This window comes from Elaeis guineensis, chromosome 12, assembly GCF_000442705.2.
Source record: "Elaeis guineensis isolate ETL-2024a chromosome 12, EG11, whole genome shotgun sequence".
Classification (NCBI taxonomy): Eukaryota; Viridiplantae; Streptophyta; class Magnoliopsida; order Arecales; family Arecaceae; genus Elaeis; species Elaeis guineensis.
The window spans coordinates 87,152,465-87,179,966 of NC_026004.2; the positions used below are offsets into that span (position 1 = coordinate 87,152,465).

The 27,502-nt window shown below is 35.8% G+C and overlaps 1 protein-coding gene across 3 annotated transcripts; it reads left to right on the forward strand.

The window, feature by feature from the left end:
* Positions 1 to 5,164: 5,164 nt before the first annotated feature.
* LOC105061161 (tRNA-specific adenosine deaminase TAD2) lies at positions 5,165 to 26,826 on the forward strand. 3 transcript variants are annotated; one of them, XM_010945123.4, is made up of 8 exons: positions 5,165 to 5,392; positions 7,099 to 7,168; positions 11,682 to 11,719; positions 17,968 to 18,034; positions 21,930 to 22,089; positions 22,180 to 22,276; positions 23,018 to 23,121; positions 26,438 to 26,826. In XM_010945123.4, exons 2-8 carry the CDS (start codon positions 7,103 to 7,105, stop codon positions 26,470 to 26,472), a joined length of 567 nt encoding a protein of 188 aa, XP_010943425.1. In that variant the 5' UTR covers positions 5,165 to 5,392; positions 7,099 to 7,102; the 3' UTR covers positions 26,473 to 26,826. The 3 variants fall into 3 exon arrangements, with proteins under 3 accessions (XP_010943425.1, XP_010943426.1, XP_073102806.1); XM_010945124.4 differs by having other exon boundaries at positions 5,171 to 5,392; positions 7,103 to 7,168; XM_073246705.1 differs by lacking the exon at positions 5,165 to 5,392 and adding an exon at positions 5,781 to 5,862.
* Positions 26,827 to 27,502: the final 676 nt, after the last annotated feature.

Below are 27,502 nucleotides of genomic sequence, written 5' to 3' on the forward strand. Positions count from 1 at the left end.
GATCCCCAACTAATAAAAAATAAGAAATTCAGTGGAAGCTGGTGTTCAATCTGAATTCAAGATACAAGAAGACGGTTCGTTAAGGTTCGAAAACAGGATTTGCGTACCCAATGATTCAGCACTCAAGCATGAAATACTTCAGGAAGCACATCAGACCGGTTATATAGTTCATCCGGGAGGTACCAAGTGTATAGAGACTTAAAAGAAATGTACTGGTGGAATAATATGAAGAGAGAGATCACTCAATTCGTGGCTCAATGTTTGGTGTGTCAACAAGTTAAAGCTGAACATCAGAGACCTGCGGGACTACTTCAACCTCTTGATATTCCAGTTTGGAAGTGGAAACATATCACTATGGATTTTGTAACTAGACTACCGAAGACTCCCAACAAAAATGATACAGCCTGGGTGATTGTGGACCGATTGACAAAGTCTGCACACTTTCTACCAATTAGAGTTGGATTTACCTTGGAAAGACTAGCAAAGTTATATATGAAAGAAATTATAAGGCTACATGAAATTCCAGTGACCATCGTATCGGATCGAGACACCAGATTTGTATCACAGTTCTGGAAGAGCTTACACAAGGCATTAGGAATAAAATTGAACTTCAGTACAGCTTTTCATCCACAGACTGATGGTCAGTCAGAGAGAAATATTCAGATCTTAGAAGATATGTTGAGAACCTGTATTTTGGATATGAAAAGTTCATGGGATGAGCATCTACCTTTGATTGAGTTCGCTTACAATAACAGTTATCAGGCTAGCATTGGTATGGCACCTTACGAAGCTTTATATGGTAGAAGATGTCGATCACCGATTCACTGGGATGATGTTGGTGAGCGAAGAATATTGGGTCCGAACTTGTTCAACAAGCAGTTGAGAAGATTCAATTAATTAAAGATCGACTTCGGGCAGCACAAAGCAGACAGAAAAGCTATGCAAATAACAGGAGACGGAAATTAGAATTTCAAGTCGGTGACCATGTGTTTCTCAAAGTATCTCCTTCAAAAGAAATTTCAAGATTTGGCATTCGTGGCAAATTGAATCCTAGATATGTGGGTCCGTTTGAGATTTTGGATAGAATTGGTGAGGTGGCTTATCGACTTGCCTTACCCCCTTCACTTGCAGGAGTACATAATATTTTTCATGTTTCTATGTTAAAGAAATATTTACCAGATCCAAGTCATATTGTGAAACTTGAACCAGTACAAGCCAGGAAGGATCTAACATATGAAGAATATCCGATACGGATCGTAGATCATAAAGAACAGGTGCTGAGACGTCGCAATATTCTTTATGTCAAGGTACAGTGGAGTCGACATTCAGAAAGAGAAGCTACTTGGGAGCTAGAGGAAGAAATGAAGTAAAAATATCCCCAGCTCTTCGAGACTACAGGTATGAAAATTTTGAGGACAAATTTTTTTTAGGGGTGAACAATGTTATAGCCCAAACCCATTACAGCCCACAAAACCCAAAATGAAAAAAAAAAAAAATAGAGGAATTCAAAATCGGGAAGAAGACTCCCGATGGGAGTCTCCTTCTCCGGCGAAACCAAGAAAATCGGGACTCCTAGGACCCTCGGAGTCCTAGGGTCCTCTATAAGTAGACCCCTCCCCCTTGAGACCGAAGATCGGCCTCCTCCCTCTCTCTTTTTCTCCGATTTTCCTGAAGAAGAGCAGCGGGCACAGTTAGGTTTCTCGCCGTGTTTTCTCTCCGACGAAGTCACCGAGGTCAAGGTAAGCTTCCTTTTTCCCTCTTCCTTCCTCTTTCCCCCGTGCGCTTGTGCGCGGTGGCCAGCGACGAGCGTCATCGATTTTTGGTCGGGAAAAGACTCTGTTTTGGGGCTCTTTTCCGTGAATTTCCGCGCCGGCGATCAAATTGACCGCCGGCCATGTTTCCTCCATGACCGGAGGAGCGGCCCCGTCAGCCGCCGGCCTCCGCGTGGCAGCCGCGGCCCGAACGGCCTTCAAGCCTGAGGACCAAGAGTCCTCTGTTCGGTGCGGGAAGAAGAAGAAGAAGGAGAAAAAAAAAAGAAGAAGAAAAGGAAAAGAAAAAGAAAAGAAAAAGAAGAAAAGAAAAAGAAGAAAAAGAAGAAAAAGAAAAAAAAAAAAAGGGGCGGAGAGAGAGAAACTCTCTCTCTCTCTCTTTAGATTTTAGGATTTATGGAATTAATTTAAAAAAAAAAAATTAGCAATAAAAATAAAAATAAAATTAGGATGTCTATGGATTAATTCGAAAAACCGGGATACTGTCGACGAATTGATCCTAGTGGGATATTAGATTTTAATAATTTAGTTATTTTTAATTCGATGAAAATTTGATTTAAAATATGATATTTGACATATCAGGTTCAGAGAAGGATTTTCGAGACCCTTAGAATTTCTAGTTTGGATTTTCTTTTGAGGTAAGTAGTGTTTACTTTTACTGAATTTATCTGGTAAATTATGAATTAAATAAATTTATGCATGCTTGCGATTGAAATTATTATTGAAATAATTACTGAAATTATTTATGATGAAAGTTAATTGTAGAAAATTATTTATTGATGAAGTTATTTGTTGAGCAATTATTATGATGATATATGATCTCAAAGAATGTTATAATTGATTTGACTCGAATATCAATTAATTTTATTATTCTTGAAAATAATATATGAATTGGAAGACAATATGAAATTGACAACCTGACTGTGTTGAGGACCCGCCAATGGGGCATATACGTTGGCAATTGACTGTCCTGAGGATTTATGTCGCCAGTGAGACCAGCGACATGTCGCTAGATAGACCAGCGACAAAACCGCCAGTTAGACCAGTGGTTCCAAAGGACTTGGCTGCCAGATGATTCACAGCCCACCGCAAGCAGATATGCGGTATTATGACCCTGCCACAGGGATAATGTGGTCATAGTCATGGTTGGTAAGAAGAATTTAAGAAATTGATGAATTTAAGAAGAAAAGTATATTTGGAAATTATGATGAATTGACTTTTATATATGATTGACAGTATGATTATGATTTCATGAAATTACATATTGATTTGTGATGCATAGTATTATTTGTCTGATTATTCAGGTTAAAGGTATACATGCTTACTGGGCTATTTAGCTCATGATAAGTTTTATGTTTTTCTTACAGATCCAGAAAATTAGCATGATGCGGGTTTTTGGTTGGGAGAGCGATTAGAGATGGAGTTAACTCATTGATTTAGGATTTTTCTCAGAATTGATTCAAGTCCTTTAGTTTTGTTTTTAGTATTGACTTTGTCAGACAGTTTTCTTTTGAACACTTAGTTTTGATTTATTATTTGAACCAATGTTTGATTATTGAATAAAGAAAAATTTATTTAACTGTTTGTGAAGATATCATGATGAGATGCCTTGCATACTTATGGGAAAAGTATTCTATAAGTATGCGGCGGTTGCCATGACCCTCGATTCACAATCTCGGGTCGGGGGCGTGACATGTATCCTCTAAAAAAGTTAAGGGAAAAGCTAAGATAGATGAAGTTGAAATTTTGAGGGATGGGCTTAAGAGTGTTGCAGATGCTATTGAAGCATCAACAAAAAAATACTGGCTTCCTATTAAAGAGGATGAGATTGCTGCTCTAGTTCTAGAAGCTAAGCATTGAGGACAGTCTTTTTGACGAATGTTATCTCTTTCTTGTAGGTAATCCCGATAAATTGAGAACATGCTTGGATTACCAACGATAAGGCGTAAAAGTTTTTTGATCTGAATGGTTTTTTGTGCCAATCCCTCTAGTCCATCTACTTTTTCCTCTCCACCTAGCTTTTAATTTTTGGACTTGGTGTTGGTGTATGATAATATTTTGTTGGATTGTGATATGTGTAGTGATAACATTTCTATATTATGATATTATAGTTTGTAGTGATGACATTTTACTTTTATTTTATTGTAGTGGTGTAGTGATGACATTTCTATGATATTATGGTTAGTGATAATGAATGATTTTTTTATATTGACATGTGGTATTGTGATGCTTTTGCTATGAAATTATACCTTTTTGCTATGAATGCCAATTTATTCAGGGTGTGTAGCTGTACGGTATGTTATGGTTAATGTATATAGCTGTCAGCATTATGTATTTGCTTTCTTTTTTTTATATATATTATAATACATGAGTATTGTTTATGTATTTTATAAATTAATATAGTCGCTTTATAGGTTAAAATATCATGTCTGAGAGTATTAGGCCAAATTGTTGTTCAAGTTACTAGTCAACCCGAGGCTATCGATCAGCTAACCTATAATGAGTTTGTTGATGGAAATTTCACATTTCTTTGGATCTGTTCATAGCCTACCTGTAATGTAGAAGGTGTCTAAAAGCTATGTTATGCTGGCTAAAATATTTAAGTATGGAAGAAAATGCTATGGAAAAATTTTGAAATTTTTGTGTACATGCTTAAGATAAAACATAAAAGTAACTGCTGGTCTTCATACAAAGCGATAGAGTACATTGAACCTGTGATGCAATTATCAGGAGATCTGAAGCAAGTTACACTTCTACGGTGATATAAAAAGGCCATGAGTCCAAATGCACCACCAACTTTGGATTTATCGGAGTGGGTTAGTCAATCTACTTAGAAATTTATTTTTTTTAGTTAAATTATCTAAAAATTTATATATTAATTTTTTATTTAATCTAGATATGAACAAATATCTCAAAGAACTAATATTTTAGGATATACATAAATATTATTCATAAAAGCCACTATGAGCAAATTTTCTCCTTTAGTATAATAGCAAAATCAAAGAAATGGCCACTGATATACAAATTCGGATGATGATGATTCAGAACGGTCATCAAACTGAACATAAATTATTTTAGCCATTATAGATGAAGTTGAATATGATCCAGGAGTGAAATTCATTATATCAGAAAGTTGAGTCATGAACCCAAAAAAAATAGATATTTATCAAAAGGAATGGATATTTCAAAAAGCTAAAATCATTCTCGAATAAATTCATATGAACGTTAAAAAAAAATTTAAAAAAAATAATAGCATATTTGTCAGAAAGAATAGATATTTATCAAAATATTATAAATATTAAATAATATATTTATTAATAAAAAATATATTTATTAAAATATATATAAAATTTTTCGTATCCTCTTCTCAGCCCCTGTATCCAAATAAAAGTAAAGTATGCACCTTTCTTTATCCTTCCGCTCCCTTTTCAAACAAGGGTTTATTAATTTCCTTACCCTCGCCTCCCTTCCCCTCCATTATCCTCCTCTCCCCTCCCTTATGAACTGCCCCAATCCAAATTGTCGCCGGCAGTTGCTCTCTTCATCGTCTTCTCCCGATCAACCACAGTTACATCTTCGTCGCCGCCGTCTCCCTCTCAACCACACCGCGCAGTTTGGGAAAGGTGAGAACCTATCACCTCCAAATTCTGGTCAGGAAATTTTTCTGCATTTTCCCACCTTTCTCTCTTCCTCAAGGCATTAACCACAAGATTTATAAAAAGATAACGAAATAGGGATTGGAGAAGCCTGCAAGCACCGCGAGAGAAGAGCGGGGAATTACAAAAGGAAATGGGAGAGGGAAGGGCGATGGTAATGCAGGGTAGAAAGAGAGGGCTTTTGTTTTTGTTTTTTTTTAAAATATTTTCTGTAATTATTTCGATAGGAAATAATTTTGTAAGAAATTGGAAAGCAGGAATAATGACAAGCGAATGTTAGAACGAAGCTCTTTTCCCCTCTCTTCCTCTCCAAAGATCTCTTGCAAGAGAGCAATTTCTCTCTATCATCAATGGCTGTAATGGTGATGGGGTTGGTTCCGTCAGAAGAGGAGTAGCGCGGAAGTTGGCATCCTTCATTCCACATCCCGAGGAAGCAAGTACTATAATCTTACCGTCATCAATGCTCTTTACTCCATTGGTACTAATCTGGTTGATGAAGTTCTTCCTTATATAGATGATCACATCTTGAAATCCTTTCTACCTTTTAGGAGTGGATGATATCACTTGAAACCCCAAGCTATTCACGCGTTGTAAATGATATAGTATTCCTGGAACTCTAGCTCTGTCCAATTCAATCTGAAAGGAGCTTCTTTTCGTTGACGCAAGGGTTTGAAATGTAACTATATATTCATCTTTCTTAGATCTTTGTTTCCCAAAGAAAACATCTAGCTGGTCCTAACCTAATCCGAATAACATATAATGAGGTATGTTAATTAAAAATTTAGCTTTTGGGAACCCTTTTTATTCTCTTGTGTGTCTGTGTGTGTGTGATGGAAGTGTTTTATTTTCTCTTGATCTACGATTTGGGATGTTCGGAACCATGTTTCCTTGCGGAGCCAGTTCGGAGACATGGTTCTTGGATAGCTGCTGTGTGTGTTTTTTTGTTGAATGCCCTCGCTCTTCTCTTGATCATCATTGGTTTTTATGCATCTGTGTAAGAGAAGATTGCAGTTCCTTTCACTAGACTAGCCTAGGCTAGGCCTCTTCGTTGGAGTAGAGTAAAGATTTGATCCATTTACTTTTGTGCATACCTCGTGCTCAAATAATCTTCCATTCTTTGCCTCTGCCTACCGGCAGCCACCAGGTACCTACCTTCCCCATCCCACCTCCTTGGCACTTTTCTCTTTTACTAGTCCAAATAGATGCCCCCTAAAAAAAATTAGAGATAGATTTAGAGACAAAATTTCTTCTTGGGACTCAAGAAATGAAGTTGAGTAACAGGTGAAAAGTTATCTTTATAGGGGATTACACATTTTCTTATGAACTACAACTAGTAGGATCATCATCTGGTAGGATAATTTCGGTGGTTCAATGTGTGTAGATTATTTTCTTAAGCTTTGGCTGGTTATTGTTGGATTGATCCTTGATCTACTTCAAACCATCAATCAGTGTACTTAATGAAGCTTATAACATTAATTTTAATTCATTGCTTTCAACTTAGAGGCATGTCTAAAGAATGTTTTGATTGATTATTGATCACTGTAGTATTTTCAGCATTCAGATTAGAGGTCATGTATATTAAGCAGGCCAAAATATTGTATCATTTGACAATGTAGAACCACTATTTTGTTTAACTTCGATATGCTTGTAACATGACATATTATGGTATCTAGTCAGATGGCATCGTCGGTGGGAGCAGATCCACCATCCACGCTTAAATTTATGGAGCTTGCCCTAGATCAGGTATGTTTAAGTTCATTTCATAGATTATAGGCACTTCGAATTAGTTGGTTTTGTTTTAATGCCATTCACGCAATATGGCATGCACCTCTTGTTCAGCTCATAGATATTTTATATTCTGTATTTTGGGCTTATGTTTGGTTATTTTCTTAGCTAGATTCATGTACATATCTTAATTAAACAGCATAAAAAGATTATACCTGTTTTTTCCTTGGTTTGCCAATGTAACAGTCTATGAGTTTGCTATTTATTATTGGTTCTTTTCGGATGTCCATGGAGAAAAAGAACCTTAATGCATGGTGAAAAGAAAGGAAGGAGTATTTGGAGGGGAAAATGAGTAGTGATACATCAAAGGTGAAAATGTGGATGGATCATCCACTTCAAATAAGAAGGGGACCTTAGTTATCTATAGAATTTGTTGAAAGAACAAGGCATTCATGGTAGACTTGCCATCTTCTTGGTGTGAGATAAATTCAAACAAATGCAATGTCATAGGTGCTTATCATGCCTAAAACTTAAGGTTCATGATGTGATTTGTACTTTTAGCTAACCAAAGGTTGTTTCAACCCTTTATTGTCTATATTTTTTTATTCCAAAATATCATCAAGATTCAAACAAGTACGGATATCATACTTTCTAATATAAGTCGAGACACTTTTTGTTATGCTTGTATGAAGAGTTAAACATGTTTGAATTTGAGCTATAGATTTTTGTTTTTTGAAGATTTTTCTAGATATTTTCTTGCCTCTTTTGTTTTGAATGGCTGTTCTGATTCTGTAAACTTCAAAACATTCTTTCTTTTAGTGCCTTATTTTCATGTTGTTTCTCATCAAGCTTACTGATATCAGGAGCTTGTGTGGGTGTGTTCAAATGTTGAAGGCCAATTACGGCCTTTTTTTCTCCCTTTTTTTGCTTGCTGCATGTTGAGGAGGCCCTTGCAAGCATCTTTTTTTTCTCTTTTAATATGCTTGCACCATGACATGTTCTGATATCTTGTCAGATGGCTAGGATTGGATTCACCACCGATGCTTAAACTTATTGATCTTTTCTTTGGCAAAGTATATTGAAGTTTGTTTCATAGATTATAAGCACTTAGAATCAATCTGTTTTGTTTTAATGCCATTTATGCTATATGGCTTTTGTGTAGTGTATAGACATTGTATATTTTGTATTATACGCTTGTGTTCAGTTGTTTTATGTTTCTTGAAAGAATGGTTTGCTGCATTGAATTGAATTGCCTGGTACCGGGCATATCATGCCACATAGGTGCTTAGGTAGTAAATCGATACTTAGCATGGGGGCATATCAAGTGTTGGTACCACAAGTTAATCCATATGGATACTTTACTAGCATGGTATCTATACAGGAATTGATATTGTTACTCTGAACCATACTTTAAAGTTTAAACTGTCCATTTCTGGTAGTATCTGCACATACCGAGGCTTCTATAAATTTAGGGACATGAGTGCATGACTCTACTAGTCTTGGCCCTAAGCTCTAGGCTAATGTAGGCTAGGTTTGGACGAGCATATTTTCAGGCCTCCATATAAGGGCATTAAGCTAGCCTTCTCGACACTGATCACAATATGAGCTCGATTCTTCCCTTCTTTGCCTGTCAACCACAACTAGGTATGCTCCCTTCATCTGCCTCCTCGGCACCTTTCTCTCACATACATGCACAAGTTTAAGTAGATTTACATTACCTAGTTTGGTCCCCGCAATTCGAGGCCATTGTCCAGTTATGGTCTCTGCAATCCTGGGTTCTGAGAGGGTTGGATTGGGGATTGACCTAACCTTTGGCATCTTTTGCACAAAGTGGATGCCACAGACTTGATCTCTTGTTATTGCCCTTGTCAATCCAAACCTTTTATCATTGCACCAAGCAGGAGCTTTAAGCAAGGTTAAATAAATGCGTTCAAAAACAGAAATAGTAAGATTGAAGTGGTAACTAGTAAAAAGTTTTTTTTTTTTTGTGAATGGGATTATGCACCACCTCTGTGAATTACTGTTATTATGATTATCATCTAGTAGTGTAATTTTGATGAGTTTTCTTTAAGATTTGGTTGGTCGGGAAAGAGTATGGCTGAGTTGATCCTTTGCATGCTTCAAGTGTTTAGTCATAAAGTGCACTTCATGAAGCTTATAATCATTCATTAGCAAAACATTGATCACCATTACTTTCGGTTTGAACACATCTGATGAATATTTTGAATGACTACTCGTTATTGATTGCCATGTTCAACATTCAAAGTTAAATCTCATGGATGTTAAGCAGGCCAAAATAGTGTTTCATTTGAACAGATTGAATCACTAAAATTTTGTTTTATTTCCATACCCCTGCAATATGGCATGTTATAATATCTAGTCAGATGGTGTTGTTATGCATAAATTTATGGAGCTTGCTCTAGAGCATGTATATTGAAATTTGTTTCATAGATTATGAGCACCTTTTTTCAATACCATTCAAGTAATGTGGACCTCTTTTTTGGTGCCTAGACATTTTATATTATGTATTATGGGCTCTTGATACCATATTTGGTTTTTTTCTTGGATACTCAAATGTATATATCTTGACTAAATGGCGGGAAAAACATTTAACCTGATTTTACCTATTTGACTGTCTGAAAGTATTGCTATTTGTTCACCAGTGTGGTTGGAACTTTCGCTGGATGCTTATGGGGAAAGAGAACCTTAGTGAATGGTGAGAAGAAAGGGGGATAGAGAAATTGTTAGAAGGTAGAACAGATGTGGGTCGAATATTGGAAGGATCGTCCAGCCAAGTGAGAAGAGGACCTCAGTCATCCTCAAAAGTTTTGGGACGGAAAAGGCATCCATGATAGAATTGTTGTTTTCATTATGAGAGACAACATCAAACAAATGCAATCTCAAAGATTTGTTTATCATTTCTAAAGGATCATAATGAGATTTGTACTCTTAGCCTGCTCATGTTTGCTTCTGCCTTTTATTGACTTCATTTTTTTCATTGCAAAAGGTCATTAAGATTGAAAGAACTGGTACAATCTTAGTTTCTAATAGAAGTTGTGAGACGGACTTTTATATGCTTGTATGAAGAGTCAAATGTGATGGAATTTGAGCTATTGATTTTTTTTTGAATTTTCTAGATGTTATATTCTCTCTCTCCCCCCTTCTGTGAGTGTTGGAATTCTCTGAGCTTAAAAATTTCTTGCTATTTTTATTGCAAAATCATAGAATTTCATGCACATATATGAGACTTTCCTTGGCTGCCCCTTTGGTGGAAGTGGAACCATGGTCTTTTGGGCCTCATGCCACAGGCGTGTGCACACTGGCCTCACCTTGTCCTAGAAGGATCCTCTGATATGTGGGTTCTTTTTTTTTTGTTTGTTGCATTTTCCATTTCTATTTGTGCTTTTCTGCAGGCTTATCAATAACGGGAACCTGTGTGAGTGTTTTTCAAATGTTGGAATCCAGTTAAGATCTTTTCTTTACTTTTTTTTTTTGTGGCTTGTTGAATGTTGAGAAAGCCCTTTATGAGGATTCTTGGCGCTTCTTCTTTGTGCCCATCACAACCAACATTCAGATAAGGGGTCTACTTTTTGTCGGCTTTCAGTTAGAGTCCAATACAGCTGAGTGCATTCAAATCCCTGTAGATTCTGTAATGTTTGCATTTTATTTTTCTCTTTTATCTTCCTCTTAATCGAGTGAGAGAAGCCTTCTCTCTTTCTTTCTGTTTTCTTATTTCCATTCCCCTATTTATTCCTAAGCAACCTCGAGGTGAGGATCTGTTCTTCATTCTTCCTGTGTACATGAACATAGAGGAGAGAGCTGCAAGCCATGGGATATTGTATCTTGGACTGTCAATTGCTGGTTGTACCTGCACATAGAGAGGCATTGATAAATTTAAGGCCACGAAAATACATGACTTGATCCCAGGCCAGCTCATTGATTTCCTTCATAGGTCAATAGGATTTCTAAAAGAACAAACCAATTGTTAGTTAATATAGTCAAGGAAAAGCCATCACATACATCAAACAACCTATGTTAATGAAACTGGATGCATTTTTTAGATGCTATTTATATTGGCTGATATTGTATAGACATGTATTATATATAGTTGCATCTAGCTTAATGAAACCTTTTGTTCATTATTGGCGGATTTCGATTCTGTTTTGGTTAAGCTAAAGCTTTTCCAGATATATTTGTTTATTGGTTTATAATCTGATAGACTTTCTTGTCAAACAGTTATGTTCTAGGATGACAATTTTTATCTCTATTTTTTCTTTTGACTCATGAAGTTTTGAGAGCAGTTGCATCTCTTGAGGATCATAGTGAGCTTAGCTTATTTGTCATTTTGCTACAAGCAATCCTACATTCATTGCTAGCTAGCATTGACTTGTTTCCATGATGATCTGTGCTAATTTAGATTAGATAAAATAGTTAAGCTCCTCCAAATTTGATTCTCTTATGCTAATGCTTCATTCCAATGGCATATGTTTTGTCTCCTCATTGCTGCTTGTTTTCTTCTCATCTTTCCCAGGCTAAATTTGCATTGGACAACCTTGAAGTCCCTGTTGGGTAAGTTAATCATACTTCTTTTAGAACATTTCATTATTAAATTATTGCTCCTTTTTTCAAATAAAGAAGTTCATAAGGAGTAGATAGCAAGGTTCACCATTACCAGACCCCATACCATCCTGTTACATTGTTGGTACGCAGTATGATACGAGGTTGTGAAGCATACTGAGTATCGGTACGATATGAGATTGCATACTGGTTTGGTACCGGTACGGTACATTGGGTACGGCAAAACTTGGTAGATAGTTTATTAGAAGCATATATTTGTTCATCCTTTCAAGATTTTTACCTATTTTTAAGATCAACACATAGGAGAAGAGTTTGGTATTACTTATTAGTACTAAAAGCAAATAACTCATGTTATATGGGTCATTCTTAATATCCTAGCTGGTAGATACTATTTGTCGACACTAGATTTGCAGACTGGTATAAGCTATGTTGTGGATGTCAATATTTCTACTCCTTTGATAATATCAATGATGGTTGCTTGTCAAATCTGTTATTGAGTGCATGTATGTTCTTAAGAGACAATGATGCTTTATATAACTAATAAATTCCTTCAATACTTATTCATTATCTGAAAAACAATCATAGTTGGGTCAATTAACTCCTGATCACTGGTTATATTTGTTGCGTTCTTTATTCTCAAATTAGTTGCTTGTTATGTTGGTTCAAGGAGGATACGTATCATCTTTGTCTACCATATTCTAACCCAAAGCCAAGCCATGTATATTCTTAAGAGATGATGGCTACATGCAACTTATTCTTCCTTCATTATGGCATTGTTGTTCTAAGAGCACCACAACTGGGTTAATATCTGATCACTGCTTATCTTTCTTATGTTTTTAATTCTCAAAGTGGTACGTTGTTTTTATGGTTGAAGGAGGATGCTTACCTTTGACTAATTTATTCAAACCTAAAGCCAAGCATGGATGATATAATTCATATTTATATAATTGCAGTGATTTAGTTCACAAAGGATATATCTAGAGATAGTTTCTGATTTTGTTGAGCTAGAGTTCCTACAAATTCAAAATGATATTGAAATTGCAAATACATCATGATTCTCTTGTAAGCTATACAGACTATTGCTGCCATGCATTGAAAAATCAGTAAAACAGTATGGTACTATGGGCACCATACTGTTCTAATGCAAAGCCGACATTGGAACGGGTGCTAGGACATCAAAATCATCTGAATTGCTACATACTGAAGTGCTCTTTTTTTTTTTTTTTTTTTTGATGTGGTTAGTTTCGATGCATTTTGTTGATACTAGTACCATACCAATATCATGCCATTCTGATGGAAAAGTAGAACGGGCTTTGGTACCAGAATTTCAAACCTTGATGTCTACAGTAAATAATTTGTTGCTTTGCTTTGGGATCTCCATCTCCATTATCCTTTGTTGTACCTTTTTATATAGTTCTTTTTTAGTTGTGGGAGGTTGTATACTAAAAGTAAAACTTTATTAGATATGATGGCAAAATCTCACATATGGCTTGGTACTTGACACAAGTTTAGTTTAGATCAAGATTAGCTGTGTTGGTACCGAGGCTCGTATCAGTTAGCCAACGGTAAGGTTCGGTATGCCCCCATGTTATTCCATGCCGAGCCCGAATTGATACAATAGAGAGAGCGGGGGAGAGGGAGAACTGGAGAGAGGAAGAGAGAGATAGGAGGGGAGGGAGGGAGAGGAAGGGAAGGAGAAGGAGAGCTTTGGGAGGCCGGCGGTGGTTGTCGGAGGGCCGAGGAGGCTCTTGAATGACCCGAGGAGAGGGGAACAGGAAGAACCGAGAGAGGAAAAGAGAGAGTGGAGGGAGAGGGAAGGAGGGAGAGGGAGGCTGGTAGTGGCCGCCAGGGGATTGCGGATGGTTGGACCTCTCTCCCCAATCTCCTGTGGATCAAAACAAGGGCGCTCACCCCGGTTTTGATCGAAAAGTTTTATTTTTTTGCCAGCTCATAATGAAGTTGACAATCTTGTTGGCCTCAGCGGCCCTTCAGTAGCCTCCAATGGTCTCCCTGCCTTTCCCTCTCCTTCCCTCCCCTCTCTTTCTCTTCCTCTCTTTCCTTCTCTCTCCCCCTATCCTCGTCGGTGTCTCATTTCGCTAGCCAGAAACATCCTAGTTGGCCGCCAGTATGGTTCAGCAAGCCTCTAACTGGGTGGGTCCGTCTGGTTTGGTGAATTATGGTTTGGAATTTGGATGTTGTTCTTCAGTTTGTGTAGACAGCAAACACCCACTTATCAATAACTGAACCTCTTCAAAGTCCAAACTTAAGGCAATATCATCTGAGCTACCAGAATTTATACCCAAATTCTTAAGCTTTAAGCATATAAGTTTTCTAAAAAAGAGTTCTATCTAATAGTTATGTATAAATATGTTATCTTATATCTTATATAGTAGTAACTGGTTTCTATCTCAAGGTACACTTATAGGTTGTAACTGGTTCCGTCCTTGAGAAGCATATTTTTTTTCTAAAAAAATTCATCTGCAGTAAAATGTCTTTTGTGAAGATTCAGATTTTGGGTTGTTAGATACTACTTGTCATGCATCATCTGTGATGGAACTTGTTTACCTTTCACAAACATATGGTTTCTTACAAGCCACATGTTTTGCGGGAAACATATGAAAAATATCTGACTATCATAGACTCAAAAAGGTGCTGATTATAGATTGGGAGATTTATTAATGTTTATTAATATTTCCAAATATACATATATTTGGCTGTTTAAAAGGCAAAGGAATATTTTATGAGAACTTGTAGAAGAATTGAGCCAATAGATTAAGAAAGAACGCCTTTGCCTTAAAGAGGTGGGCATATACTCAATGGCTTGTTTCATTCTTTTCCCCAAATTAATGATAATAGTTCAAGATCATGATCTTGTCATTTTAAGAAAAATTTATTGTATCAGTTTGCAATATATTCAATACAATTTAGTGCAACCTCCTATGTGATTTCCTAGAATCTGAGAATCATAGTTTCCTAGAAATTTTAGATCCTTGCTGGTTTAGCTCTTGTTTGTTGAAACATGTACCTAGATGTGATTGGTAAGGTACAAAATACTTATATCTTTGTTGGAAACTGGGACATATGGTCCTATGGTGTAACACACTTATATTCTTGTTTCCATCTTGGCCTGAAAGTGGTTGGATCCAACAGTATCTGAGTTGGAATCAGGATCGGATTGGATTTGATCAGAAAAATTTATATCGAACTGGATTTGGATATGATCTAGAGAGCTATGTGTATATATATATATATATATATATATATATATATATATATATATATATATATATATATAATTTTGCATATAGATATGGATGTGGATTACAAGCTTTATTTTATTTTTTTTTAATCTAGATTTGGATTTGAATTCTGGATATTAACCTTTTTTTTGTTTCTTTTTAAATTTATATTCAGATGACTAGATACTATGAAATTTTCTCAAGTTTGGATATCCTGATAATTAACATATCAATATAAAAATCTTCTTTTATTAAAACTGTGCATAGGGATTTTCCTAACATTAAAATACATGAGCAGACACTCATAATGACCAAAATGAGGGCTGTTAGTTGTATGAGGACTCCATGCAAGGTTGTTGTCATTCTTTAACTTTTAAGAACATTTATATGCACAGATTTTATAACTGAATGTTGTCGTTCTCAAATTTTGCTCAAAATTCTAATTTGTGTCTGAAGTATATCCAATTAATATCCATACCAATTGAGATTAACTATGACTGCGATCAATATCTCATTCGAATATGTATCTGTTTAGAGCAAATGTAAATATAAATTTTAGTTTCCATTTTATATCCATATGGACCATATCCCTATCTGTATCTGCTGAATATGTATGGATGAAGATATGGATAACCGCTCGATCCAAATGCAATCATTTTCATCCCATTTCTGTCTCGATTTATCTGTAAAGAGATAATCAAAATATATCTTTATTAAAAGCTGAATTATATTTATAAACAATCCTAGTTATGTCATCCATATGCTAAGACTAAATCATCACTTGCATTTGCAGGTGCTCGATGAGGGTAGGGATGGGAATGGGTAGGGTACCTGCAAAATTTGCCCTACTTGCATCCAAATCCATTTAAAATCGTACTACCTGAACCCATCCCAAACCCGAGCATGAAATTAACCAAAAATCACAAACCCTTCCCATTTGAAATTGGCATACCCGCCAGGTATCCGAGTCCGATTAACCCTCATTCATATTCATATTATCACGAGAATAGAAGTTCATAAATTGAAAATTTTGTAACCAAAAGAAGAAGCCTTTTGATAAAAAATCCCCAAATCCTACAAAATATCATGCTTCTACCAACACTAAGCTCTCAAAACCTCAAGGGACCGACTCACACCGCCACAACTTGCATAAAATCCCATATGCTTGAGAAAAAAACCCCAATCGGAACCTAAGAAACCTCTCTGATCTCCCTTAGGTGCTCTCCTTCCCCACAGATCTCCAAGAAGGAGGACAAAATGAAAGGAAAATGAAGCCAAAAGAAAAAAAAAGTGAGCAATCTATGCGGGAAGGGTTCTTACCTTTTAATTTTTTCTGTCTTCGCTTTGTTTTCATTGATTTTTCCTATGTTTTCCCCCGATTTTTCGTCTGTTTTTTCCGACCTTAGGAGCCTCAATTGGGTTGGAGGCTTGGAGTGGCGGCTGAATAGGGAAGCTTAGATGATGGTTGCTGTTTTGTGTTGGTATTTATATATAAGTGATTAAATGGTATAAATATATTATCAATCAATTTATAAGCAAAGCGAACTGTGTGCCTTATTGGTTAAGGTAGTGGTTAGACTATCCAAGGATTTAAAGTTCAAATTCTCTCCATCCACTTATCGTATAAATTTTTTATATAAATTTATAAATATATATATATATATATATTCAGGTTCGGGTAGCAGGTATCTATGAGGCAAATCCCAAAGCTGTCCCAAACCGGTTCGTGTTCTAATTTTAAATCCCAAACCCCATTCTGCTAAATGGGTCCTATTAGGATTTGGGACAGGTTGGGTACCTAGAAAAACCCGCCCAACTGCCATCCCTAGGTGATGGTATACAAACATCTCTTTGCAAAACTTATGTATCTGTTAGTTTAGATCTTCATCTCCATCAAGAAGATCTGTTTAGATAGGTTGGATCACTTCTCTTTACTAGAGCCTCAAATCTTTGTTTCTTGTGCACTTACCCTTGCATCTGATTCTCTGTTGCTTTTGTCCAATGGCAACTTGGGTACTGCTTTGAGCCCTTCAGTCATCACAGGTTGATCCTCTAAAATGCCAAATACAGGATTTCAAGCTGGTTCTATTATTTTTTCATGAATAAGATTGAAATGATGTTTTACAATGAAAAGAAAAAAAAATTCAAATAAGATACTAGTTAGCATAAATAATGAGTTTTTTATGTGTTGCCAGCTCTAAAACAGTAGCCAAAGTATCCAGTGCTGTAAATAATTACCTGCTTGTTATTTTCCAGTGTTCAGCCAACTTTTCTTAGTATGACCATTGCGTGGCATTTTATTATATGGGTATTTCACAAAAATGGCCCACTTTATTTCCCTGTTGGCAGATTTGGGCCACTTAGATGTTTTTGCCCAAGATACCAACAAATAACACTTCAGATGTTGAAGCAGTGATAAATGCCCACATTTTCATAGTGAATGACATTCTCAATACAGAATGCACATATTTGTTGAACATGCAATGCACTGTCAGAGGCTAGAGTGCATATGCAGGGCCCGAGGCAAAAGCATCTTTAAATTCCAAAACAGGGCCATTCTTTAAAGAAAAGGGGTTTGAATCTGCAAAATAGAAAATAAAGCAGGCCATTCCTACAAAATTCTTTACAATATTGATATTAAAACAGTATAATCTTTTTCCTTCCTGTGCCCACATCATATTTGGAAATTCCAATGGTATAATAAAATGTAGATGATATCCATATTGTATTTGAATCTTCCCATACATTCAAGTTTGTAAATATATTTTGGTTTTGTAAACCACTTTTATTATCTGCATATGAAACACCACTTTTTTTTTTGATTTGTAGGGAACCTATTAGTAATTTGGCATCTTGAAATTTATTTATATTTTTGAGGAATTTGTTTGTTTGACAAGGAATGTAGACCCAATAATGCACTTTATTTCATGCTATTATTTTATAACAGTTTATGTGAAACTCACTAAGGTTGTTGCTCTTTTATCTTTTTCCTGCTACTAGCTGTGTTATTGTGGAGGATGGCATAGTTATTGCCTCTGGCAGCAACCGAACCACCATCACACGAAATGTATGTATTGATCTGGGAACAACTAAGATCATTTTTGCTTTGATCTTTAAGTCTTTTACTAGTTATTTCCTTTTTTTTCCATTTATTTTTATATAAAATCAGTATATATATCTTAAGGAAAGATGTTTATGTTCTCTATTGCCTCTATGACAAAAAAAATTCTGAGCATGGTTTCTTTATCTTAGATGTAAATAATGTTTCCATTAAATATCAAAAACTTTACTTTGTTTGTACAATTCTAGTGGAACAATTTTAGCTTATCTATCAATTGAAATACATGATGGCTGTCTAAATTGAGAATGCACTTTATTAATTATGGAAGACAACATTTATAATTTCCAATGAGAAAAAACTTAATGTTTCATAGGCTTGTTATTCGCTATGTTGAAACATATTAAATAGACTGAGAGGAAGTGAAGGGCCAAAATGCATGAGGGCCTATTTAAATTGAGAATCTACAGTTGTGATCATGATTTACATATGTTAAGCACTTATGCACAAAGATCATACTGTCTCAGACACTTGGAACCACAAAATAAATTAAACCATTATATGTTAGCACTAAATCTGTCAATCTTGTAATTGTTCAACACATATACAAGGAAGCATGAAAACTTGGTTTGCAGTCTATGGTGGCTCTCTGTTTAGATGACTTACTAGCTAATGGGTTCAAGTTTAAATATTTTTTGTCTCCATTTCAAAGAGTAGTGGTGGAAGGGACAAGTTTGAATTCAGTGATAGATTGTAGCCTTCCTCTCCCTCCCTCCATCTGCGCCCCCCCTCCCCACTCTACCTCTCTATCCGTCCTCCACAAACATGCACATATAGAAAGACAACTACGCACATAGAAAGAGAGAGAGAGAGAGAGAGAGAGAGAGAGAGAGAGAGAGAGAGAGATGCACAAGTATGGTAGGGATATCATCCGCATGGTGTGTATCAAGGGATGCCATGTTGGTATCAGGTCCTATACTAGTGCCACCCTATCCATGTGTCGGTTCACCCAATACATAGGCTGGTTTGGTGTCATTACACCCTCCTACCATGTATTGGTACCAAACCAGTATGGTACAGTATGGCATACCTTGGGGTGTATGAAGAAGGTTCATGCATAGCTATGATATCACCTAAACACCCTTCTGCTTCATTCTTGTAAAAATAAGGTTGGAGGATATTTTGATCATTCAACCAATACTTTAAATGTAGGTAGAAAGGGTAATAATGGCGTATCTAGTGCATTTGTCCATAACAAAAACACCCTTTCAGTTTATACTTATTTTGGTATAGAGACAATATTCTGAGCTTGTTTGATTATAACTGAAACCATGTAAATGTTCAACCTTAAATGTTAAATACACATCAACTTATAAAACATTAAAAATCAATGAATTTAGAAAGGAGAATTGAAGCTGGCAAGTAAAAAGTTGGCGACCTATTTTGGAGGATAAAAGAAAGACAAGGGTATCAATATGGACCTTAATATAATATACACAGGTAAATTAGGCTCTGGTGGATTGGATTTGAAGTTGGAACCGATCAGGTGAAATTAAAAGATGGGGGTCTGATAACAATAATTTGAGAGATTAATGTGATCTATTACTTCTAAACTGCCTACAAATAAAAAAGTCATGTAATTTGGAGATTCCTAATGTGCATCATCAGGTGGCCAAAAATCGGTCCATTCAAGTAACAAGATGAAATACCCAATCATTTGGTGCATAAGCTTGGGGTATCCAAGTTCCATGATTTTTGATCTGTAATCAATTTAGAGATAGTGGATCACATTTAATGGCTCAATTCATCAATGTTAGACCCCCAATCTTCCTATTCTAGTCTACTATACATTCATACATGTTTGTGCCTATTATATACAAATATACATATATTGTAGTATCCTATAATCCAGTAATATCACATGCAAATTTAGATGGTTGTGTTTCTAACATTTATCAAGAATTAGGGGTGGCAATTGAATCACATCAGGTGGGACATGGGTCGGGTTGGATGTGAGTTGGGTCAAAAATTTGCCAAACCCAAACCTAACCCATTTATCAAACAGTTGAAAAATTTAGATTTGAACCCGATATATTTATTAAATAGGTAACTTGATTTGATCTACATAACCCATTCACTAAATAGGTTGAGTCTGGTTAAATGGGTTAAACTGGTTATGTGGTGTTTTAACAGATTTAATAGATTTAAATGGGTAAACAAGTTAAGTGGGTTGGGTTAGATGGGACAGAAATAAGCCAAATAGAGTTTAAACATGGTTTTGAAAATCGGACCAAATTACTCGATTTTGGCCGTATCGAACCGTACCGGTGCAAAATCGAATCGGCACGGCCTTGGCTTTTGGACCAAATCATCCAATTTTGGCTGTATCGAACTGTACCAGCATGGAATCGGATTGGCTTGGCCTTGGTTTTCAGCATCGGATAAGAAAAAAATTAGAAACCACCTGGTTCGGCCCTGAATCGGATGGTTTCGGATTGAATCGGACGGTATGCCACTATATCGAGCTGAACCACCCGATTTGGTGGCATTTTTAAGCCCCTGAGACAGAGAAGTCTTTCAATTTCTTCTCTATTTCTCAATCTCTCTCTTTCTCACTCTCTAATGCTGAGAGTGGCAGAAAGACTCCAAAAAAATGTAGATTAAAGCCTTAAAGGTGTGTTTCTCCTTCCCATCTCTCTTTTCTCTCTTCCTCTCTTTTTTTTTTTGAAAAATTCGTGAAAAATAAAAAAACAAGGAGAAATTATGTCAAATTTTTTTTTTGACATGATTTTAATATATGTTGTAGATCTATAGATGATTTACACAACCAGACTATCAGTCTGAGGATACCTTTTAGAGCCAGGACTTCAGTGAGAGTTCGAGGATGAGTTATTATCCAGTATGTCTACCTTATGGAATGAGTACTAAAGATTATAATGCTATGTGGCTAAAGGGATGGATTGATATTTTTTTTGATTATGTAAATGAGCCTGCTATTTATTGACATCGACAGTCGACCAGATTTTGATGATCGGTACGTATTGAGTATTTTTAGATTTTTTAATTAATTTAAATATTTTAGGATCCAATGATATTTAGTCATGTATTGATTATTTAGGATGCTAAATAACATAATGTTATACTTAGATTCGTGTTACACGTGATTAAAGGTATATCGGAGTGATACGAACATTAATTAATACTATTAAATATTAATTTGGGCTTTAAAACATTCAATAATTCATAAAAATTTGATTGGACACCGTCCAAAAAAAAAAAATGGCATGCCGGTCAGACCGGTATGCCTGCCGTACCACATGTCGTTACGGTACTGTACCAAATCGATTGTGACCAGTACGGTCACTGGTATCGGTTTTAAAAACCTTGAGTTTAAGCATGTTAAATATGTCCTAAATGGGTTAAATAAATTAGATCATGTCCCAATCCAATTATTAAATAGGTTAAAACCGGTTAAACGGGTGAGAGGTCTAAACCTAAATCTGACTCATTTAATAAATAGGTCTAGATGGATTGACTGGTTCATGATCCAAACCCATTTATGTCAAATCCAAACATGCTTAAAGTGGGTCGTTTGTAGGTTGAGTTGACGTATTGGGATATAAATTGCCATCCTTATTAAGAGTATGTTATAATTTAAGAGATAGGTATAACCAATAGTACTATTTTTAATTGTTGATAGCTTGTTTATTCAATGAATAATTTATCCAACCATAGATTTTTAAATACTTATTGCGTGTTTAATTGGAACATGGAAGTTAGTTATTGTTGATAGAAAAAATATTATTCTCAGAAATTAAAAAAAAAAAGGATTTTTGTCAACTAATCATATTTTTCACTTTTAACGGTGTTTGTTTTTTTTCCTCTATTTATTCTTTATCTTCAGGCTACAAGACATGCAGAAATGGAAGCCATTGATATTCTTCTTGAAAAGTGGCAAAAAATTGGACTTGACCAATTGCAAGTTGCAGAAAAGTTTTCAAGATGTGATCTTTATGTTACATGTGAACCTTGTATAATGTGTGCAACAGCCTTGTCCATTCTTGGTTTGCTCACTTTGCCTGGTTTAGCCTTCCAGTTTATATAGTATACTTATTACAGTTTTCATGTGATCACTGTTCTCGTTCTTCGGACAGGAATAAGGGAGGTATTCTATGGTTGTGCTAATGATAAATTTGGAGGATGTGGATCCATTTTGTCGCTACATGAAAGCAGCTCTGAGAAATTGTGCAGGTTTGCTTCCAAAATGATGTGCTACATGAAAGTGATCTCCCTCTGTTTAGAATTTGCAGTCTTACATGGTCACTATGGTTTCAATGATGTTTAGCATTTTATTGATCACTAACTCTATCTAAGGGAGGGGGGCGGGGCAGGCGGTGTATCCTTTAAAATGGTTTGTTTCTACTTGAGGAGGTGATCATGGCTTCCTGGTATATCCTACTTATATTTGGTATCAAATTTGGACAATGTTATTGCTGAAGGAAATCTTCATGATTTATTCTATTCATAATTAATGCCCATTTGCTTCAGTAAGGGACTGTAGATTTGAATTGAGAATTGTTGGTACTCTTGAACCTATATCTTTTCTCATTGCTGTTTAACTGGCACCATTAGTCATTATGTACTATTTGCTCCTTTCTCCTGTTCAAGAAGTAACCAGGATTTTTGGAGTTGTTCCAGAATTGCTGTCCTCTGTAGGATACGGTTTGCATCAAACCAGATTGAATGTTATTTAAACTTATAAACAACTCATCCCTCACCAAAGTCGAGTTGTAACACTTGCAATTGGCTTGAGCAATTCAATTTCTTATCGCCAACTACTTAACGAATTTGGAATTAATCAACCATGTGTCTCTACTTCTTGTATAAACTAGTTCAGTTCCATGTGCTTAGTTATTCACTTCCGAAGAAATAATAGCACAAATGTTTAGTAACAATTCCTTGATTGGTTAAACTGCTTTCTTTTCATGGCAGCAAAGGAGTTTTACCAGCTAAGGGCTTCAAATGCACCAGAGGACTCATGTCTGAAAAGGCAATTGCTCTTTTCCGAAGTTTCTATGAACAGGGAAATCCAAATGGTACTGCTGGCCATTATACATCTTGGCTTCATATATATACCATTAGCTTAAAATTTTCTTAATATTTGTAAAGTTCCTTCTAAAGTTATTGCATGAAACTACTTTAAAACATGAGTCACAATAACCTAAATTAGATCAGCAAACATAGCTTCTTTCAGAGATAAGTAACAACCATTAGATATTGCAGAACGGCATAATGTTCATAATTCATACCTCAGTGGAGATGTAGTTTTGGGAGGACTATTATTTTCCTTCCTGCTAGGAGTTGTTTATGCTGCATGGTGAGTTCATGCAGAATAAAGGCTCAATGGTGTCATGTAAGAGTCATGCTATGGGGCTGATGCTATGCACATACAAACAATTGCCATGTGGCAACAGGGTATTGGTGCAACTTGCACAATATGTTTCCATGCACAGGAGATAAGTTGACCATAGATTGCCAAATCAGCATTTATGGGCATGATGAACATTTTGTGTGTGCATGGATGATGCCCCAAACCATTTTTCATCCTGTGATTTGGAGCCAAAGTCGATGGATTTGCCAGTCTCAGAAAGTTACCAATTACCTTATTCCTCATACATGTCCACTGCATCGTTAACTCTGTCATATGCTTTCTTTCATCACGTCCTATTGTACTTTTGTCAAATGGTTTCTCCAAATCCATGGAGATGAGCTCTACAACTTTTCCCTAATACTCTCGTCAAGGATGCAAGGAAAAAAGAGAGAAAAAGGACCCTCCTGGATCGATCCTCTTGGTGCAAATCTACATGGTTTCATGGAGATCATTATCTTTCTTCTTGTTTTGTTCCATAACTTAGCTTAATTGAAGATTAATTGAAGAAATTATGCATTTCACCACAACTTTGTAAATCAACAAGGTAGCACTTCTCCAGTCATTTAGTACAATTCTTATTTTTTCAGATCTCGTTATATGCGCTATTACAATGAACCATCCATGTTTCACCAAAATTTTTCTGCTCTTATGACATGGATCTTAACTTTCTGCATCATTTTGAAAGCTCTCTATTTCTAATAATTGAACTGGGGCATGCATCACATGTACATCCTTAGCATGACTCGCTTAAACCTTAACTTTAATAGAGTTAGTAAGTCACAATTCAACAATTTGCATAAATATCTTCTCAAATCATTCCCCAAATATGAGCTTTGGTTCACTTCAAGTGCAAGCTGATATGATTTCCATCTCTTGCTTTCATCTCCCTCTTAATATTTTGGGGGTTCCCATCACACCATTTCTGGTGGACCATCTACTAGATCATCATTAGTAATACACTTGACTGTATGATCTCCTTTATCTTGGAAGGCTTTTTATGTTTTTCCAAGTCTTTAGTGTAAATTTTTCTTTCATTTTTTGAAATACTACATGATTTCATGGGCAAATGTACCACCTTTCAGCACTCAGCTTGGAGGTTTGGTTCACTTCTAGCACAACCTGATATGATTTCCATCTCTTGCTTCTCTCTCCCTCTTAATAATTTTGTGAGGTTCCATCACACCATTCTGGTGGACCATCTAGATCATCATAATAACATACTTGACCATATGATCTCCTTTACCTCGGAAGCCTTGTTATGTTTCCCTAATTCTTCAATGTAAATTTTTCTTTTGTTATTCGAAATGGTACATGATTTCATGTGCCAAATTGACTACCTCTCAGTACCCATCTTCCTTTGTTCCTGTGAGTCGTAATTTTAGACAGTGCGAGATGGATTCTCGAGGCCAGCTCAAAGAATCCATATTGGAGACATGTTGATGACTTGGATATGCATTATACATTGGGATACTTTCATTAGTTTGTGCAGATTTTTAATCTTGGGAGGGTGTAGGACTCCACAACGAATGAGACTGACCCAAATTGGATGGTATGATCATAGAAGTGGTTTGGAGCTTGTTATAAGATGTAGGTAATTGCAAATGTCATGTACTTTGATAACAATACTATTGGTAAAACATGTAACACTGGTACTTGTTAATCTTTTAGAAGATAAATGGTACCTACGTTGCTAGTGCCTCTTTTTAATATTTTTTTTGGATGCTATATCTCTTTAATTGTATTTTTCAAAAAAAAAAGAAGAAATCTCTTTGACTTTATACATATATTAATTTATTGTGACGATGTTTAAAGATCTATAGAAGTATCAAGATTTCATTGTTACACCATCCAATGTACACATCAAGCTTGTAGCTCTCACTGAAATATTTGAAATCAAGAATGACCATGACCATGTCAGTCAGTGTCGTTAGAACTTGACAGCAAACAGTCGATTTCCAATTTGAAATTCAGAAAGGAACACCCTCATAGATGTTATACAAGTTTGTCTAAATTATTTTTTGCCACATAGTTTAAATGAAACTAGCTGTCTTCTTGAACAAATATATCCAAATTTGCATAAGCTACTATGATATTGTCTGCCACTTGATCCAGTGTGTGCTTGATCCAACATTTAGGTGCTGTTTAGCATCATTTTCACTTTTCTATTTTCAGAAACAGAAAAATAAAATTCTCCTTTTGTTTTTTCAATTTTTTTAAAAAATATAAACATGTTGTATAGTCAATTACTTTTTTTAAAAAAAACATGGCAATATTGGTGGAAATGGTGATAGTTGTGGTGGAGGCAGCATGTAGTGTTGGTGGCAGATTTGTTGTTGGTATGGTGAAGATGACAATGATGGCGGTGGTGGTATGGTGGAGGCAATGGCAGTAGCAGTGGTGACAATTTTGGTGGTAACAAAGGTATCGATGATGTGATGGAGGCGATGAAGAGGATGGTGGTGGCAACAACAGTGATGGTTACAATGATGGTGGTGGATGTGCCAGTGATGTAGTGGAGGTGTTAATGATGGAGATGTTGACAGAGCATCCTCTTCCAATGGGGCACCATAAAGCATTCATTTGTTCTGCAGATTTATTGAAATAAATGGTGGATAAGCTGAATCATCATGTTCTGTGTAGCTGATCATTTAACTGGCATCCTTTAATCTGTTTCGTCACAACATGAAGCATGGACCTCCAGGGAGTGCTGGTTAATTTAAGAGAGTGCATCCTCAGCATTTAGTGGATTGATTCTTTCTAGTTATCTGACATTATATAAATATGAATTTTTAAGCTACCTTAATCGGTTTGGTCTAACCTAAGCCAACATCCTCCAATCATAATGGTTCATACTTCTAAAACATTTATATATCATTTTAGAATTCACAGGAGATGCAATGTATTTTATAGAGAATCTTGTCTTGGCTTTTAGGATTATTTAATGGTAATAATATCCTCATATGAACTCCAATGTATTTCAGCTCCAAAGCCTCACCGACCAGTCCGAATGCTTTGATAGGCTCAACGAAGCTAAAGCCGTAAACTGGTAAAGTTCGTTTGTTTGGAAGATTTTGTTTTTATTTTGAAGCTGCTGAAGAGAGCCAGTCAGAAATTCTTAATTCCCATCTGTATGAGGTATGTTGCATGAATCAAACCCGGGCAATATTTGCATTGCCAAATATCTGATCAGCCCCTTTCGTACCAGACTCTCTTTGTTCTCTTTAGCAGATCCTTGAACCCATATGCGGGCCTTAGGGAAGGCAAGAGTTTAAATGATTATTCTTGTTTTTTAGCTCTAGATTTTGTACAAGAAACACTAGACGGGTTTATTGTTTTTTGCATGCTCCTGCAATGGAATCGGACTTACAGACGGATGCGTGAAGAATTGTCTGACTTCATGGTGCGGCGCCGATTTGCCATGCATGCCAAATAGATGGCCGTGGATGTCTCATTCCCATCTCAAATCTAAGACTTCTTGAAAACATTTCGGCAATCAATTAAAATTCACGTGTGGACGCGTTATGAGTTAGATAGCCAAATAGATATTATGAGTTGCGGAAAGATGTAATATACGTTTATAATCTAAGATTCGGTTGGAAGATGCTACAGGGTTCTTGGAAAAATGGGGGATCGGGCCTCATGTTTAAGCTCCCTTCCACCTCTGGTGTGGTAAAGAATTTTAACAAATTGATGTGAGATGGTTGGATCTCTTTTTCAAAATTCTCTTTGGAAATTCTAACGCTCATTAAATATTTATGATTTTTTTTTATTTAAAATTTTTAATGATGAAAATATTTTTTTTTTAAAAAATTATGATAGCTTGCATCAAATTAACATGGTCTAGAAAATTATAATATCCGGATATAAAATTATGACATTCTGATATATTATGACATCTTACGTCAAATTATGATTTCTTATATGAAGGATGTTGTAATGTGGTTTAGGATATCATAAAATAAAGAATATTTTTGTTCAATCATTTTTTAATTTATATTTAATATTTGTAGTTTTGTTTTTTCGTATGAAAATTTTGAATGACGAAA